This window comes from Lepisosteus oculatus, chromosome 17 (assembly GCF_040954835.1).
Source record: "Lepisosteus oculatus isolate fLepOcu1 chromosome 17, fLepOcu1.hap2, whole genome shotgun sequence".
Classification (NCBI taxonomy): Eukaryota; Metazoa; Chordata; class Actinopteri; order Semionotiformes; family Lepisosteidae; genus Lepisosteus; species Lepisosteus oculatus.
The window spans coordinates 2,288,466-2,305,486 of NC_090712.1; the positions used below are offsets into that span (position 1 = coordinate 2,288,466).

Sequence of the window (17,021 nt, forward strand, 5' to 3'; positions counted from 1 at the left end):
CTTTTTGTCCCTGCAGCTGAAATAGTGACTTTTTTTGGAAGTTAAAGGGAGAAAACAGGTGTAGAGCCCCCTCGCAGCGTGAACTTGCTTCGTACTCCACTGATATTGTAAGAACTGAGTGTGTGTTGGGGGGGGGGGCGATACATACAGTTGCTGCCGTGTTAGATGGGCCGAGGAGGAGGAAGACAGGGACGAATCTCCTGCTCTCCATATACGGACCGAGCTCTGCGGCTTGGATTCGGAACGAGCGCGCCTTATATGGACAGCCCTGCGCGCCTCGAACCGGGACTCGGCGCAACCTGCCCGCGGAGCGCCCTGCGCTCGCCCTCCGAGAGCCAAATATGGAGAAAGCCCGGAAAAAAATTCCAGTGGAATACATAGACATTCTGAATGCTCGGAGGGGGGAAAAAAAAAGAGGCAAGGGGCGAGTATAAAAGGTTCCCGGAGTGAGCGGGGCATCGTAGCTGGAACCAGCAGCGGTGATCTACTGCACTCTGAGCTTCTCCTTAGAAAGGCACCACCGAAGGTAAGGTCGAGGGAGAGGGAAGCCGCGGTCTTGCGCTCGGCTCTGGACTTCACATGCGCGCACATTCAAGGACTGGATTGTTTTTTTGGGGGGGAAAGGGACTCCTGTTGGTTCACGAAAGCCGAACGAAGAAGGGGCAGGTTGCGGCGGTAGCGCACGGCGGCAGACCCGACGGAAGGGCTCGAATGTGAAGGAGGAGGATGAAGAAGCGGATAGTGGTTTTCCGCCACCCCGAAATTCAGAGAATCTGACAAGTCCCCGGCGAGGAGATTCACGCCTCTTCACTTTAAAACAATAAGGAGGACACGGGCTGTTAGAAAGGCCTTATACGTGTGAGCATGGTGTCCCAAAACGGAAACAATGGAATGGTTTAATGGTTTCAGAATTTAAAAAGAAAGATTAATGACTACAAATGGATAGCAACATCAAACCATTCTACAGGATTATTATTATTGGTAGCAGTAGTAGCAGTAGCAGTAGTATTAAGGTAATAAAAGCAACAGATGAAACTAATTTGGTGCGCTTTCCCTGCCTCTGAATAGAGACAGTAGTACTGGTAAAAAAAAAACAATGAAGAAAAACTAAAAATAAGAAGGGCGCTTTTTTTCTAGTTCTGCAACGAATCTCCTTGCAGTCTTCCTTGGAGAGTCCTGCTTCGAGTCAGCGCGCAGCTCATTCAGGAAGCATCGGCTGCCTTCGCAATAAGCGTCTCTTCTCACTTTCTGCTCCGAAGATGACATTTGCTGCTGTGCACGAATTTATTTAGACAATACTCAGGGACAGACGCCTTTAAAATGAGATATTTAAACGAAAATAAATATTTTTTCGGAAACAGCCCTGTGTTGTTTAAGGTAATGGGCGAGGGAGGAGAGGACAGAGTTGTTTACAGCGCGCATTCCAGTTTAGCCTCTTTATAGTTCGTGTAGCTTGTGGATTTTAAAACCTTTTGACTTCAAGTTGAATTAATAGGCACAGTTGGGCACGAAACATTTTGAACCTGTTCAGGTCGGAAAAGCTCTGAGTGTTTGAGTAACGTTTCAAATTGACAAGAGACAATTCCTGGCGGGTCGACAGCTCCTTTAACAGGGGGGCAACTTTTGCGACCTGTTTTGCTAAATTACGGTCAATCCCCATTCAAGACGTCTGTTTCCTTATCAGGTATTTAGCGCGTCATTCTCGGAACCATTTAAGCTCTCAAAGAATACGAGTGAAAAGGGTGGTAATACAGCGAAGCCAACCTGACCGTGGGGCCAATTTAGACCGAGGCTGCGTCGATCTGATTATTGCGTTCAGGGGTACCAGACCTCCGGGACCGGATCTCCGTGACTGTGGGCGGCGCTGCCGCTGTGGATCAGTCACCACGGTTTCTGTGCTTGCTTTCAGAACCCGCCAAGATGTGCGATGATGAAGAGACTACCGCCTTGGTGTGCGACAACGGTTCGGGACTGGTGAAGGCTGGCTTCGCCGGCGATGACGCTCCCAGAGCCGTCTTCCCCTCCATTGTCGGTCGCCCTCGTCACCAGGTATGATCCTGATCCTCAGTTACAGCCGCTCTTCACCGCGGAGGGGTCGAAGAACAGGGATTACTCTTGTAAAGCGTTCACGCCTATCACAGCATAGTCAACAGTGGGCGTAAGACACATCGAAACGTTAGTAAGAGCATTTCATGCTTGCCTTCACCTGATGCGGTGGGCGTCGGCTGAAAATGCATTCTTCTTCTGAGATGTCTGATCGCCAGCTACAGCGCTCCCTGGCGTTACCTGCACAGGCTTAGCACCGTAGACCTGCAGTTCTGCCGAACACAAACCCCGGAGTGGTCTCTGAACGTCTCTGAACGTGTCTTCCCCCAGGGTGTGATGGTGGGTATGGGTCAGAAGGACTCCTACGTAGGGGATGAAGCTCAGAGCAAGAGGGGTATCCTGACCCTGAAGTACCCCATTGAGCACGGCATCATCACCAACTGGGACGACATGGAGAAGATCTGGCACCACACCTTCTACAACGAGCTGCGCGTGGCCCCCGAGGAGCACCCCACCCTGCTCACAGAGGCCCCCCTGAACCCCAAGGCCAACCGCGAGAAGATGACCCAGATCATGTTCGAGACCTTCAACGTGCCCGCCATGTATGTGGCCATCCAGGCCGTCCTGTCCCTGTATGCCTCCGGCCGTACCACCGGTGAGCCCGCTCATCCTTAACACCCTCTTTCCGCTCGGCGTCCAGGCTGAAGTCGTACAGAGTTACAGCATCTTGCGCTCTAATAATCAGCTGTTACACCTAGCAGGGTGCTCTTAAAACACATAGGTGTCTAAAATAAGTTAGGTGGGTAACTGCGTCAGCCTGCAAAGGAACAAGGATTGCACGCTGAAAAAAAGAGAAAAGAGACACGGGGTTTCGGCTGTGGAGCCTTCTTCAGGTGTGAAGATGTTCCATCGCCGAAAAGTCGTGCGTCTTTTCTTTTAACCACGGGATATACCCTTACTTGTTGCTTAAAATACGTTAGTCCTAACAAAAAGAATAAGGTATCTGAGATATCGACTGTAGCTGAGATGCCTCCGTCGCCTTTGCCCCGCCGTGTTTCAGCGGTGTCGGTCGAGTGAATGCCGGCCTTGCTCGCCCGCAGGTATCGTGCTGGACTCCGGTGACGGTGTTACCCACAACGTCCCCATCTATGAGGGTTACGCCCTGCCCCACGCCATCATGCGTCTGGACCTGGCCGGTCGCGATCTGACTGACTACCTCATGAAGATCCTGACCGAGCGCGGCTACTCCTTCGTCACAACCGGTGAGACTTCGTTGTGTGAAAGGGGGAGGGGGGGGTATTTTTTGTGCCATGCATTTCCCGAGACGCAATTACAAATGCATATATATATAACCTTAAATGCTAATTCAATCAGATTAAAAATAACTCCAAAGTTTAAACTTCGCTAGTGATACTATTTAAAAATACTGCATATTCATTAAAAAGCAGTCTATATAGATTTAGCAAATGCAGTTGCATGTATATGTTGGAGGTCCATTAGACAGTTTTATGGGTTTAATACCTATTATATTTACAAATAATGCCATTTTAGCTGTGACAAAGGACTGGACTTTACAGAAAGAACTCTTGTTGCCGAATACTTCATCCTACCGCCACGCTATTTGGTAACTGGTTGGTGTTTTGAGCGGCTCGTTGTGTAGCGTGTCTGGACTTGGCGCAGTTTGGCCTGACTGTCGGAACTCGTCTGTTTGCAGCTGAGCGCGAGATCGTGCGCGACATCAAGGAGAAGCTGTGCTACGTGGCTCTGGACTTCGAGAACGAGATGGCCACCGCCGCCTCCTCTTCCTCCCTGGAGAAGAGCTACGAGCTGCCCGACGGCCAGGTCATCACCATCGGCAACGAGCGTTTCCGCTGCCCCGAGACCCTCTTCCAGCCTTCCTTCATCGGTACGTGCGGAGCCCAGACAGCCGGGCGGGGCGCTTTTTGAATCGCCCGTGCGCCAGGCGACGCGCGGTGATGGTAACGCACTCCCTTCTGTGTTCGTGGACAGGCATGGAGTCCGCAGGTATCCACGAGACCGCCTACAACAGCATCATGAAGTGCGACATCGACATCAGGAAGGACCTGTACGCCAACAACGTGCTGTCTGGTGGTACCACCATGTACCCTGGTATTGCTGACCGTATGCAGAAGGAGATTACTGCTCTGGCTCCTAGCACAATGAAAATCAAGGTAACCCAATATTGCTAATTTTATCAACTAGAATAATCCATGTGCTGATTCCTGAAGTTGCAATTGGAAGCGTTTAAGGAATTGAATAAGATGGAGCTTGGATGAAGGACTTCATATCAAAACAAATGAATAGATAATCTTAGCACTGCTTATAGGGAAGGGCAGAACTTCGAAATAGATTAGCGCAGTTAAAAACAATAAAACGGCAAGTTTAAAAATTGCGCAGGGATGGTGGGATCATGTGTTTTTGACCTCAGCGACTTACGGCGAGTCCTGTTCTCTCTCTCTCCCCCGCTAGATCATTGCCCCACCTGAGCGTAAGTACTCTGTCTGGATCGGTGGCTCCATCCTGGCTTCCCTGTCCACCTTCCAGCAGATGTGGATCAGCAAACAGGAGTACGATGAAGCCGGCCCCTCCATCGTCCACCGCAAATGCTTCTAAAAGCATTTCCATCTCCTGCGTCCGCTACATGCTCAGGATCACTTTGTAGCAGAACGCATAGCTGTCGTGGGACGGCTGTGCACCAATGTAATTTTGTAACAATTTGTTACTTAGGGCGAAATGCTGCAAAACCGAAAACAACAAGACTAACAACGAAATGCCATGTTATTCAACATGTGAATGTAAAATGTACATAAATATTAATTTATTAAAGTCCATCGTTTGGTATTTTTGTGCACACTGCCTGTTGAAAGGACTCGAAGGCTAATACCCGTTCTGGCTCTCCAGGGAAACGTGTCACCCCTGCAGTGTTGTAAGAAAAGCCCACATGAGACAAACAGAGGCAAACAGGAGGAAAACTAAGGAAATAAATTTTTTAACATCTATGAGCATGACTGTCAGTACTTATTTGAACATATATCATTACTACGTTTCGGAAAAATGGTAGCACACAGAATGTCTGGAATCCAAGGTGTTCGCTCAAATTGATTAATAATTGGTCGTTTTTAATATTCCCACAAGGAAACAGCTGAAAAGGATGAAGGAATCCTGAAGGATGAAGGATGAATGGCAGAGCAGATTTAGGGCTGATTGTGAAATTAAACATTCCTGGTATCATTAACCCAAATACTAAAGCCCATGATTCTTCAACCACTTATAGGTATAATTCAATTAATTTAATATGGATTTTCATTATACCAATTTGGTTTTTAAAAGAAGTGTCTTTTTTCCACATTTAATCTTGTACATTTTCAGCTCAGTACTGTACCTGCACTGTACCAGGCACAGGTAATGCTCAGAATCCGTCAGAAGGTCTGACCCTACTTAAGATGATTGTCCACAATAGACAGCTGACGCCCCAGTGTCATCTCCTGTTCCAGCCTGTGGGCTGCACTGCTGTGGTAGATGAAGTCAGGCCCCCGCCGTGTGTAGAACGCTTAGAGATTTTTGGGGGCTGAAGAGCGCAATATAATTGCAAGTTTTTAACGTCACGATGAATGTACACGTAAAGTGAGTTATCGCAGAACCACTTTATTTTCATTTTCTCCGAGAACACTCTCACATTTCAGAGGCACGTATAGTCATTCATTATAGAACTTTGTTGCAGTGCATGACGAATAAAGGCTGCCTTCTGTTTGAACTAATATGCAGTGACCACTCAGCAATACAACATAAATCCAACAGCATAAAAACCGAAAGGGGAAAGCCATGAATCAAGTTAATTCAATTCTGCTGCCACCATACAAGTACATCACCACGACTATTTAAATGCCTATATTGCAGGTCATAATTGCATTAATTCAATGTACACTGACACTAATACAGCCAGAAGACTAAAACACAACAGGCAATATGTCAAACAGGAATGTGAAAACCTTTTCTCACTAATCTGCACACCTAGCGTTCGACAAATATCTATGCAAATTACTGCACCGTTCATTTTTAAAAACTTTTTCCAGGCGCTGGTTAGGAACACGTCTGTCCCCGCCAGACCTCCGTGAGGCATGCTGTCTTCATTACAGAACACGCCAATTTTAGACCTGCTGCCAACATGATATGAGACCGCATTCCCGCAACCAGGCAGAGTTCCATGTCACAGCAGTCATCCCTATCTTCAACCTTAAACATGCACCTTGCTCCCCAGCTATATTTAAACCCAATCGGCCTCTGGTATGCCGAGCTCCTAAGCCCCCGTGACGTGTGAAAGCCGCACAGCTGGCAAGAGTGGATTTGAAGGTCTTCCCACCAGCACCTTGCCTGACGCAGGTCACTGGGAGCATTGCAAAGCAAAGCGGGTGAGATAAACGAAGACCGCCCCAGACTTCATAACAGATTGCAATTAGTCCCAGACTAATGTTGTTAACATACATATGTGACGATGCTTGTCTGAATTCCGTCCCGTTTAAATTTGTACTGTATATGTTGTATGCATGTCTCGTTCGTGTTCTTTGCTGTACCGAAAGCAAATTCCACCACCTATTGTTGTGTGGCAATAAAGATATCTACAGATATCTACTACAGCCGTAGACACCGTGGCTGCAGACCTATTACAGGCTGAGCATCTCTAGTTCAGAATATGGACTCATCCCCACCACCTCCACCACTTCATGCATCCAAACCTGGCATTTCCTGGACCTCTGCTGAGACATTGGCAGGAATTGTTATGAGCCACGTTTCCTTTTTACTGACAGTTGTCATGAGAAACTGTGCCAAAACTCTGTGATCTCACTATGGGCTCAAGGGGACACTCCGCCGAATGGGACTCATGGCCGTTTTTCTTAAGGTGCTTTATTTGGCGGAGTGGAGTAATTGCTGTGCTCGTAGGCACAGTAACAAACAATGTAGATCAGTAAAACCTGAGTGCCTTACCTGTTCAGAAATTACAGTTTTGAGGTGCACTGCCCTCCCATTGTGACCCAAACCTGCTTCCAGAAATATCTCTAAGTGGAATGTGTACAGGGCACTGCTCACCTGGTAGACACATTAGAAATATTAACATAATGTTGGAATACCACCTGTTCAGGTTAATGGTCTGTGTGCTCCAGCTACAGTCGCATATGGAAAATGAAAGATCTCACTGCTCTGTAATCGGTCCAGAGAAATGCAATCAGATGCAATCGGATTAGGAATGTCCTAGCAGGGCATTCTAAGGAACTGAATCTTTTTAGTCTTGAACAGAGCATTGCAACGGCACCAATTCAAGTATTCCTTGAATTCCTTCAATTCCTCAAAGGCACTAAGTCAACAAAATGTATTTTTTTAATCATAAGTGAACCACACAGCAGAGAACACACGTCATGTCTCTACCCGAAGAGTTGTGGGAGTCTGGAACAGGTTCCCCAACCATGTTGTGGAAACTGACACCCTCACTTCTTTCAGAAACCGGATAAGGTCCTCGGCTCACTTAACTACTATCAAAGGACCTAGATGGAGATGATCTCGTTTGTACACCTTTCTCGTGTACAGTAACAAACTTCAGTGTGAAAGTCCTGAGTTTGCTACATTCCTGTTTCACGAACCACGTACCTAGTCTTTCAGGTGAGCTTAATGTTGATACACATCGCGATATAATGCAACTGTTGTAGCTGCGCAGCATTTTTATATCACTTCTCCAGGTAGAATGAAGCGATTGTGACGTTGCGGCTGCAGCATCAGCTCCACGCCGAGTTTAAAGCCCTGGGCGGGGTCACGGGGACTGAGGTGCCTCGCGTCACGCCGCCATCTGCTCCGAATGTTTTCCTTCCGCGTGCGCTGCGATCATGTAAGTAGAGCTTAGCCTCCTGTTTTATTTTGAGTTAAGAAACAGACACGTGCGACAGTGAAACGTTGATATTTAGAGATGAGATGTTTTTTTTTGTAATAAATGGGGTCATGCCTGCAAACACGTTATGTCAAACCGTTTGTTTGCTGGTTAATGGAGGCCTCCGTAATGCAGAATAAATCACGGTTTCACTGCTTGTCTTGGGGATTGCGTTGCAATACAGCACGTTTAAAACGCTTCTTTGCTGGTGTGCGCGTCCTATTGCATAACAGCTAAATAATGTATAAGTTTCAGCTCGTATTCGTCATTGTCCGAGGCTCATTGGTGTATTTGAAAAAAGAATGAAACAAGCGGTTTAAATTGTCGTGCATTTTACCCTTTAGGTTAAATATGCAGTTATTAGTTGTTCTAGTATTTCCCACACCCCTGCCCGGTTCACACTTCTACGTGATAAAACGGCTTTGCTACGCCGTATTCTCTGCCGGCGCCATGACGGCGGTGGGCGGAGAGGAGGAGTAGAAATTGTCAACAGCGCTTCAGCGCGCTGCTGCGTAGCGATTGGTCTCTGCGAGGAAGGAGGTGATGCCTCGTCTTTTGTGTTTTGGTTTAAATGTCTGGCGGGGTGCGGAGCGCCACAGTGGCACAGCCCGAAATCCAACGCCTGCTTGGCGACCAAGACTCGCTGCGGCTTGGGTTTGCGCTGTTGCTTAGTTATACTGGAGGAGTATTGACGATGCTTTTTGTCGGCGCTCTTTCAGATCTCGGGAACCTACGAGGGGGACAAGTGACACTGGGAAAGGAAAACGAAGGAACATGGTAGCAAAGAAGATCAGAACGGAGTACATGAAAAAATTTAAGGACCCCAAATGGGAGACGTACAGCAAATGTTACGAGGATATGCTGCAGTACAGGCTGACCCGGCGGCTGCTGGAGCACACGCACAACCCTTGGTTTTGGGAAGGGTGGGACAGTGGCTCGGACTCGAGTGGCAGCTCCACTCCTCCGAATAACAAGACGGGGGAAGCTCAGAAACCGAGCGAGGAGGCGCCGAAAGTGTCGGAGAAGGAACAGCCCGAGCCGCCCGTGCAGCCCAAGAGCGCGTCTGCAGACCCCGCCGAGCCGAGGGTCCCTGCTGGGGCTCAGAGATCCGGAGCGCCGACAGAGCGCAGAGGCTCGCCAGCATCGCCGGCCACAGGTTTGTACTGTCCCGAGCAGCAGCGGCATCATACCTTTACGTTGTCGCTTCCTTTCCTTTCTCTCACTCATCTTAAAGAGCAAGCCGCACGGTTAGTCTGATTCAGGGAGTTATTACGGAGATATATGCAAGGAAGCTGAACTATTTCTGCTTGCGGATGATGTCGGGTCGATGAAGTGCCTGGAGAAACAATTATACTGTAGTTTCCCTCTAGGACAAATGGCTTTATTTAGGTGCATTGGTAAAAATGCAAACCTGACCCGGAGTTAAGTGATATTGGAGGAATTAGGCAGTATTGCACTCATGTTTCTGAGGGAGGTTAAGAGTTAGGATCACCATTTGATAGTATGAACGTACAGATGCTCTCCCAGTTAAAGGCCTGACACAGGCCGGTGTGGTGGCTCTGGATCTGTGCCCGCGACTGGAAGGTTGCCGGTTCAAATCCTGCAGCCGTCGGAGGAATCCTACTCCGTTGGGCCCACTGAGCGAGACCCTAACCCCAGCTGCTCCAGGGGTGCCATATAACTGGCTGACCCTGCGCTCTGACCCCAGGCTTCTCTCCCTGGCTGTGTGTTTGTGCCTCGTGGAGAGCAAGCTGGGGTATGGGAAAATATGAATTCCTAATGCAAGAAATTGTACAGGGCTAATAAAGCAACATTATCATTATCATTATTATAAATGACCAGGCCGGAGGCTGATATCTGGATCATGAGCATAATCTGGGGTCTGTTTTCTGATGCGGTCGAGCTGGTCCTGGTGTTTCAGGGCTTGTGCAGCAGCACGCCTCTGTAGAGCTGGAGTGAGCCAGTGCAGCTGCACGGAAAGGAAACGTTGTTGTCGCGACAGGCCAGGTTCCTGAGGGCGTGGGGCCGGAAGAAGAGGGCAAGGCTCCCGGAGGAGAACCGAAGAGCAAGGACCCGCCCCCCGCTGCCCCTGCGGAGCTGGCCCACAGCGGCCGGCGGCCCACCGACCCCCGGGCGTCTGGCGGGCCGGCCCGGGGCAGGAGCCAGACACGGCAGCCTGCCGAGCCCGACAAGGAGAACCGGCACCCGTTCGCTCTGTACGGCTGGGCGGAGAGGCGCGCAGAGACCGGCCTCAAGAAGACCCACAACGTCCGGCCTTCTGCGTCCACTAAGGAGGTGGGTGTGAGGATGACTTTGTCTGAGGGTGAGATGAGGATAACCTTGAAGTGTCACATTAATTAATTCCTTGCACGTATATAGCACTTTTCTGGACACTCCACTCAAGGCGCTTTACAGGTAATGGGGACTCCCCTCCACCACCAGTGTGCAGCCCCACCTGGATGATGCAACGGCAGCCATAGTGCACCAGTACACTCCCCACACACCAGCACTCAGTGGGGAGGAGAGCAGAGTGATGAAGCCAGTTCAGAGCTGGGGATTATTAGGAGGCCGTGATTGGTAAGGGCCAATGGGAAATTTGGCCAGGACGCCGGGGTTACACCCCTACTCTTTTGAACTCGGTTTTATGTCTCATCCGAAGGACGGCCCCTTTTTTACAGTATAGTGTCACTATACTGGGCATTAGGACCCACATGGACCGCAGGGTGAGCGCCCCCTGCTGGCCCCACTAACACCTCTTCCAGCAGCAGCCTTAGTTTTTCCCAGGAGGTCTCCCATCCAGCTACTGACCAGGCTCACACCAGCTGAGCTTCAGTGGGCTGCCAGCTGTGAGTTGCAGAGTGACGTGGCTGCTGGCGGTAGTAAGAAACAATGGGAATAAACACCATTCTAGAGCTTATCTCTAGTTGCTTATATCCCCGTGTCTGTGAAGTGGAACTGCTCCTGCAGCTGTGGCCAAGCACATGCGCGCAGGGGTCCTGCAGGACTCCGCAGTAAACCCCCCCCTGACGGACCCTCTCCTCTTCCCAGATCCACGCGTCCGCCCTGCGAGCCAAGACCAGGCGCGAGGTGGAGAAGAGGGTCAGGACTCTGGAGCGCCGGCGGGCGCGGTCCGCGGAGCTGGACCGGCTCCACAAAGCCAAGCAGCCCCCTGTGGACAACCCCTGGATGACCGAGTACATGAGGTGCTTCTCCGCTCGGTCCCGATAGAACAGACAGCTGGGGGGCACGGAGGAGCCTCAGTAGGCCTCAGGCTTTCTGACACGGGCTCCTGGCTGATGTCTGGGGGCCCGGCTGGTTTGTCCAGTGTTTTTCCAACTTGGTGCTTCGGGGAAAGTGTGTGATTGCTGTTGCTGTTCTAAGAAAATGTGGAGTTTTCACCCCCTAAGGTGATCACGGTTTAATAGGAGACTTATCAGTGTATTGGTTTTAAACCGCGTCTTAATGTTTACATTGTTTTGAAATGATAGATGTCTGTGTTTAATCTGATTTTGAATACGGAAGAGTTTCCTTGTAAATCGGGGCTGAACACAAGGAAATCTTTTTTTAAATTGTAAATTTAAAAACACTTTATTGCACTTTTTTTCTGGAGGTTGCATTTTGCTTTACTATTTTATACAGTGTATTGTAACAGCAGAACGGTATTTAAAGGACCGTTTGACTTGGTATTTTTTTCTATATTTTCATTAGGAATATCTGTTCAGGACTTTGCTCTGTCAGCTTGCATTAATTGCAATTGTTATGAAGTGTCTGATTCTAGAAAATGACCAACCTAATATTTTTATATAGGACATTCCTGATACACGTTTGTATCTTTTGGCAAAAATTTCTAGTGACATACTTTCCATCCCATTGGTAAAAGAGCAGTTTATTGAATACAAAACCTTGACTGGTACCGTACAGTACAAATTCTGAAGTTCTCTTACATTGCAATCAAAAAAAGAATATATACCTCTAGAATTAATTGATTTTAAATATTGTGTTATTGTGGATGAGGTTTAATTATGTATAATCTTAAGTGAATGTATTTGCAAAGAGGGCTGAAGTGAAATCTTATCTCTTACCATGGATTTGCTTGCACTTGTAGGCAGTGAAGGAGCTGAGTGGAGTAGAGACAATGGATGTGTTCAGTTTCACAGGAACATTTTCTGTTTTTTAGCTGTGTAGCTTTCTCAAGCCACACAAGTGTTCTCAGGTGTTTTCATTTAGCTGAGAGCTTTTTCACTAAATTAAAATAGAGTGGCCATACGTTATGACAGTATGAAGGTAAAGATACCTGAGTTCAGTTGGTTGTCGCTTACAGACTGTGGCACATGCTGTATGTTAGCTGAATTTGTCTTCTCTCTGGGTGTGGGCGTGCCAAACAGACTTCCAAAGTCAGTAGACTTGGCAACGAGGAGGGTTGGAGGTTACCTTTGTAGGCATCTCCCCAGACAAACTGACACACCTGACAGCTCTTTTATATAAGAGACAGAAAGCTCAGACATGAATGAAATAAATTGAGTGCTGGTGGTTCCTCTAGTGTCAAGATTTGTGAACTCGGGTGCATGCATAATTACATTCTGGCTGTTCTAAGTACTTGTATAAAACTGCACTAATATTTGTGTACACATAGGAGATTTATGTTCAGTATTTGTGAGCTTGTGTTTCTGGATCATGAATTTCTGGATATTGCACAGTGACTCAATCCCTGTGGTTGAAGTTATTAGATGGATAAAGAAGCTCACTGGGTGACCTATCAAAGTGTTAGACTAGATTTTCACTTTGAGGTCACCTTAATGTCTGGGAATGCTTTTTTGAACTTCTTTTCTGATTTTGTGTTGTGAAAATATGATCCATTGTAGTTTATGTTTGTGCTGCACTGTCATAATAATAATAATTGCTTACACTTATATAGCTCTTTTCTGGACACTCCACTCAAAGCGCTTTACAGGTAATGGGGATCCCCTCCACCACCACCAGTGTGCAGCCCCACCTGGATGATGCGACGGCAGCCATAGTGCGCCAGAACGCTCACCACACACCAGCTCTCAGTGGGGAGGAGAGCAGAGTAATGAAGCCAATTCATAGATGGGGATTATTAGGAGGCCATGATTGGTAAGGGCCAATGGGAAAGTGGTTACACCCCTACTCTTTTCGAGAAACGCCCTGGGATTTTTAATGACCACAGAGAGTCAGGATCTCGGTTTTACGTCTCATCCGAAGGATGGCGCCAGTTTACAGTACAGTGTCCCCGTCACTATACTGGGGCATTAGGACCCACATGGACCGCAGGGTGAGCGCCTCCTACTGGCCCCACTAACACCTCTTCCAGCAGCAACCTTCGCTTTCCCGGAGGTCTCCCATACAGGTACTGACCAGGCTCACACCTGCTGAGCTCCAGTGGGCTGCCAGTTGTGAGTTGCAGAGTGATATGCTGCTGGCTGGCTATATATCGTTTGTAGAAACCTAACTTTGTGCCACATAAAGGCTTGATTTAATAGATCAGAGGCACATTCAGTACTAATAAAAAGCAAACATCTGGGGCTTTCCATTGGTGTCAAAAATAGTTCTGTGGTACTTTGTCCAACACCACAAGTCTGCAGTATGGTGATCTGTATTGGGCTTGATTTTTACTGATCTGTAGAAAGTAGTACAGTGTTTTTTTACTATACACTTTTTTTTTGCAAAACTGTAACAGTAGTCCTGTAAAGGACTGCATAATACATTCTCGGTCTCAGCCAGAGGGAAATTTGATAACTGATTGTGGTTATTCTTAAATCACCGAACCATCAAGTCCCGGCCAGCTCCTTCCACCTGATAACCCCTGTCTACACTACGAACCAAAACAAATTAAAGGCAGGGAAAGAGATGGGTCAGATGGTGTCTATGATAGACATAATCTGTTTTTAGTTTCAGCATGTGAATCCTTTACTGGCACCACAATTAAAGGTGTGATAACACAGTGGATTCATTTCCTCAGAGCTTCCAGTGCTAGCTTTGACTGCTGAATTGGATAAGTAGCAGGCTGTTTAATCACCCTCGCTCATTTCATTAACATTTTGTTGCAAGGAGTGTTTCATGGGGAAGAACGTGGAACACTTGCCTGTGTTTGGACTGTGCTTCAAGCACAGGCTCTGTTCGAGCCTGGGTGGGGTTACTAGTCAATCATAACCAGCTTTCTTACAGCCTGTGGGTCTGAGGTTAGGGCCAATCAGCCAGGACACTCTCAGCTCCTGGTGACATCAGCAAGGGCCCTGTCTGTCCTCCAGTCAGAGCTGTCTCCCCTGTGTGTCCCTGCAGAGGTTCTAGCATGTGAAAAGATGGGTGGCAGAGTGGGTCCAGGGGCTGTTGCTGTGAGCCATACTGTGAAAGGCAACACTGGTCATTCCAAACTGGGCCAATATAGAATTGAAAAAAGTAATGACCCAGTTAAAAAAAAAAGATGAATTTACAGTGTTTTAATCCCAGTTCCTTGCATTTACAAAGCTCTAGAGTGTGATTTCTATTACATTGTCTTTTTTTGCACAAAATGAGGATCACTGCACTGTTAAATTGTAATAATGATTGTTTAAAAACTTTACATTTTATAATAATTGTATTTGTACTTAAATTGAACACTAGTGTATATTTTTTGTGCAACTGTTTGTAGTTTTCACCTGTATGTATCATTTGGAATAAAGCTCTTTTTAATGTTTTTAATATTTGTTGTTTGAAATTGTTGAAAATGGTAGTACAGTATTCCACAAGGGGTTTGCATCAATCCAAGATTTTCAGATACTTGGTAGGTAACATATATGATATGAAGAAGTTCAAGCAGGCAGCAGCATCAGTATGCGTGGGCTGTGAAGGAACAGGTCAAGAGTTATTCCACACTGGAAAGAAGAGAGACCCAATGTTTCAGCTGTGAAGCTGTCACACCTGAAGAAAGCTTCATAGCTGAAACGTTGTCTTTTTTTTCCTCACGTTCACCTGTTCATATATATGATATGTAAGATATGATACTGCAGTTTTAGCTATGTTCCTCACTGCGGAGTATTCACGCTACAGAGCTTTTAATCACTGCATCGAGTCGGTTACTGACAATTAGACAGGAGTGGGGGGTCTCTCGACTGAAGATACACATCGCATGTGATTGAATAATGACGAGCTGAAGCTGGTGAGCTAGTCTGGGTGTTATCAACCTTAAAAATTTGATCACAGAACTCTGAGGCATCAAATATATTAATTCCTGAATGGATTAGTTAATCATCATTTGATCATTAATGATTAGGTGGAGCAAAGACCTGCAGTGGAATGGAAGTACGATGTGTCAGTTTCCTATGCTAAGCCATCTTTCTTAGGGATTCCTGCACCTCGAAGGAAGAAAAAAAAAACGTTAAGTCACCATTTTACCCAGCAACTGAGAGCAAAACCAAAACTAGAATAGCATGATGTTGTGGGATGTACTGTATGGTGGTGCAACAGTTAGCACTGCTACCCTGCAGGGCCGGAGCACTGGGCTCAATTTTCAGTGCTGTTTGTATGTTCTCCCTGTGATCGCCAGAGTTTCTTCCCATAGACAAAAGGCATTCTGGTAGGTTAACTGGCATGTGGGAAACTTGGCCAGGGTGCGTGTGTGCGTGCGTGGGTGCCCGGCGATGGACTGACAGCCTGGCCAGAGGGGATCCTACCTTGTGCACGTTGCTTGCCAGGACAGGCTCCTGCTCCCCTGCAACCCTAAATTTCAAATAGTGCTTTTTGGAAATCGACAGATGGAAGGACCTTCTGCGGCTTCGATCGCCTCTTCAGCGACGTGAGTGTTGTCGTAGGGCAGCAGGGAAGACGGAGCTCCTCAGATTGAACAGGGCTAATGAAGCTCTTCTGTCCAATTCTGAAAAATCTCTCCCCAGTATTTTCCACCCCTGGACAACTGCCCAATATCCAGTGACTGAATTAGCTGGCGTGACTGCCCACTGTGGAAAACCATTGTGCCCAGCACGTCGCAATACAAACATTCTATGGCAGGAATAGGTGTAGAACTCTCCCATTGACACTGTCAATGCATGTGGAAAGGGACTGTACCGCAGTTTCGGGATTCAGGTTAACTTACCTGACAGTGGTAAACTGTTCTCAGTACATGCCGGGCTTCTGGCTGGTTCCTCTTAGTAGGTTTCTGAACACCGTCAGCTGTATGTAACTTTATGTACAAATAACAAATAGAAAAGCACACTGTACAATTGTATTAGGGACCGCCTGAAATGCCCCGTGCACTCAGAAAAAAAGTCACATTTTCTCGAGCAGCGAGCGACTGCTGGCTAGAAGTCCGCTGGAAAAGAATTCAGGCCACAGCGCGATGGCCGCGGCCGTCTCCCGCGCTGGCTGCGTGTGTCCCCCTGGGCAATGACACCATCCCGGACGGCAGCTGGACCCGGAGCCGGCCTCCTCCCCCGGGGGCCGCGGATCACTCCGCTCAGTAGCGGGCAGGATTTTGGAAACCTGATCCTGAGCCGCCAGGTTCATCAGATTGGGGGGGGGACGGCAACAGAAGTCCTTGGCAACAGCCAGTTATTTTCCACTCCTGAAAAGTCTACTAATCTGCATTTGGAAATGCCTGTCGTTAATCAGACGATTTGACCTTGAAAGTGCAGAAAGGGAACCTCACAGCATCTCCTCCCCGCGCCAGCGACTCGGAGAGTGACATCACACACGTCACTCATTTTCCTCCCCCCCCCCCCAACAAAAAGCTGCTGAACATCGTTTCTGATTTTTGGGAAATGAGTTGCATTTGTTGTTTCAGTGCGCTGGGGGTAATGTCTTGAGGCTAAGATCGATTTTTTTTTTCCCTCTGGATTTTCGAGAGAACGAATGTCACCCCCTTTTGCAGGGCGTTCAACACAATGCAGCTTGTGATGAGCATCACGTACAGTACACAGGTCTCACCACAGCCGCCCAGGGGTGTGAGACAAGAGACAATGAAAACCGAATGTTCACCTTGACTAAAAGAAAAGCAACTATCAACAATCTCAAAAATCAAAAGACCAAGCATTGACACCATCAGAGG

At 47.7% G+C, this 17,021-nt stretch overlaps 2 protein-coding genes across 2 annotated transcripts; both read left to right on the forward strand.

Moving 5' to 3' along the window:
• The first annotated feature begins 414 nt into the window (after window positions 1-414).
• LOC102684028 (actin alpha 1, skeletal muscle) lies at window positions 415-5,066 on the forward strand. Its single transcript, XM_006638402.3, has 7 exons — window positions 415-526; window positions 1,910-2,049; window positions 2,377-2,701; window positions 3,147-3,308; window positions 3,761-3,952; window positions 4,057-4,238; window positions 4,537-5,066. The coding sequence occupies exons 2-7, from the start codon at window positions 1,921-1,923 to the stop codon at window positions 4,678-4,680; spliced, it is 1,134 nt and encodes a 377-aa protein (XP_006638465.1). The 5' UTR covers window positions 415-526; window positions 1,910-1,920; the 3' UTR covers window positions 4,681-5,066.
• Window positions 5,067-7,764: 2,698 nt separating this feature from the next.
• ccsapb (centriole, cilia and spindle-associated protein b) lies at window positions 7,765-14,685 on the forward strand. The gene is made up of 4 exons (XM_006638459.3): window positions 7,765-7,942; window positions 8,701-9,137; window positions 9,984-10,276; window positions 11,030-14,685. Exons 2-4 carry the CDS (start codon window positions 8,756-8,758, stop codon window positions 11,207-11,209), a joined length of 855 nt encoding a protein of 284 aa, XP_006638522.2. The 5' UTR covers window positions 7,765-7,942; window positions 8,701-8,755; the 3' UTR covers window positions 11,210-14,685.
• The last annotated feature ends 2,336 nt before the right edge of the window (window positions 14,686-17,021 follow it).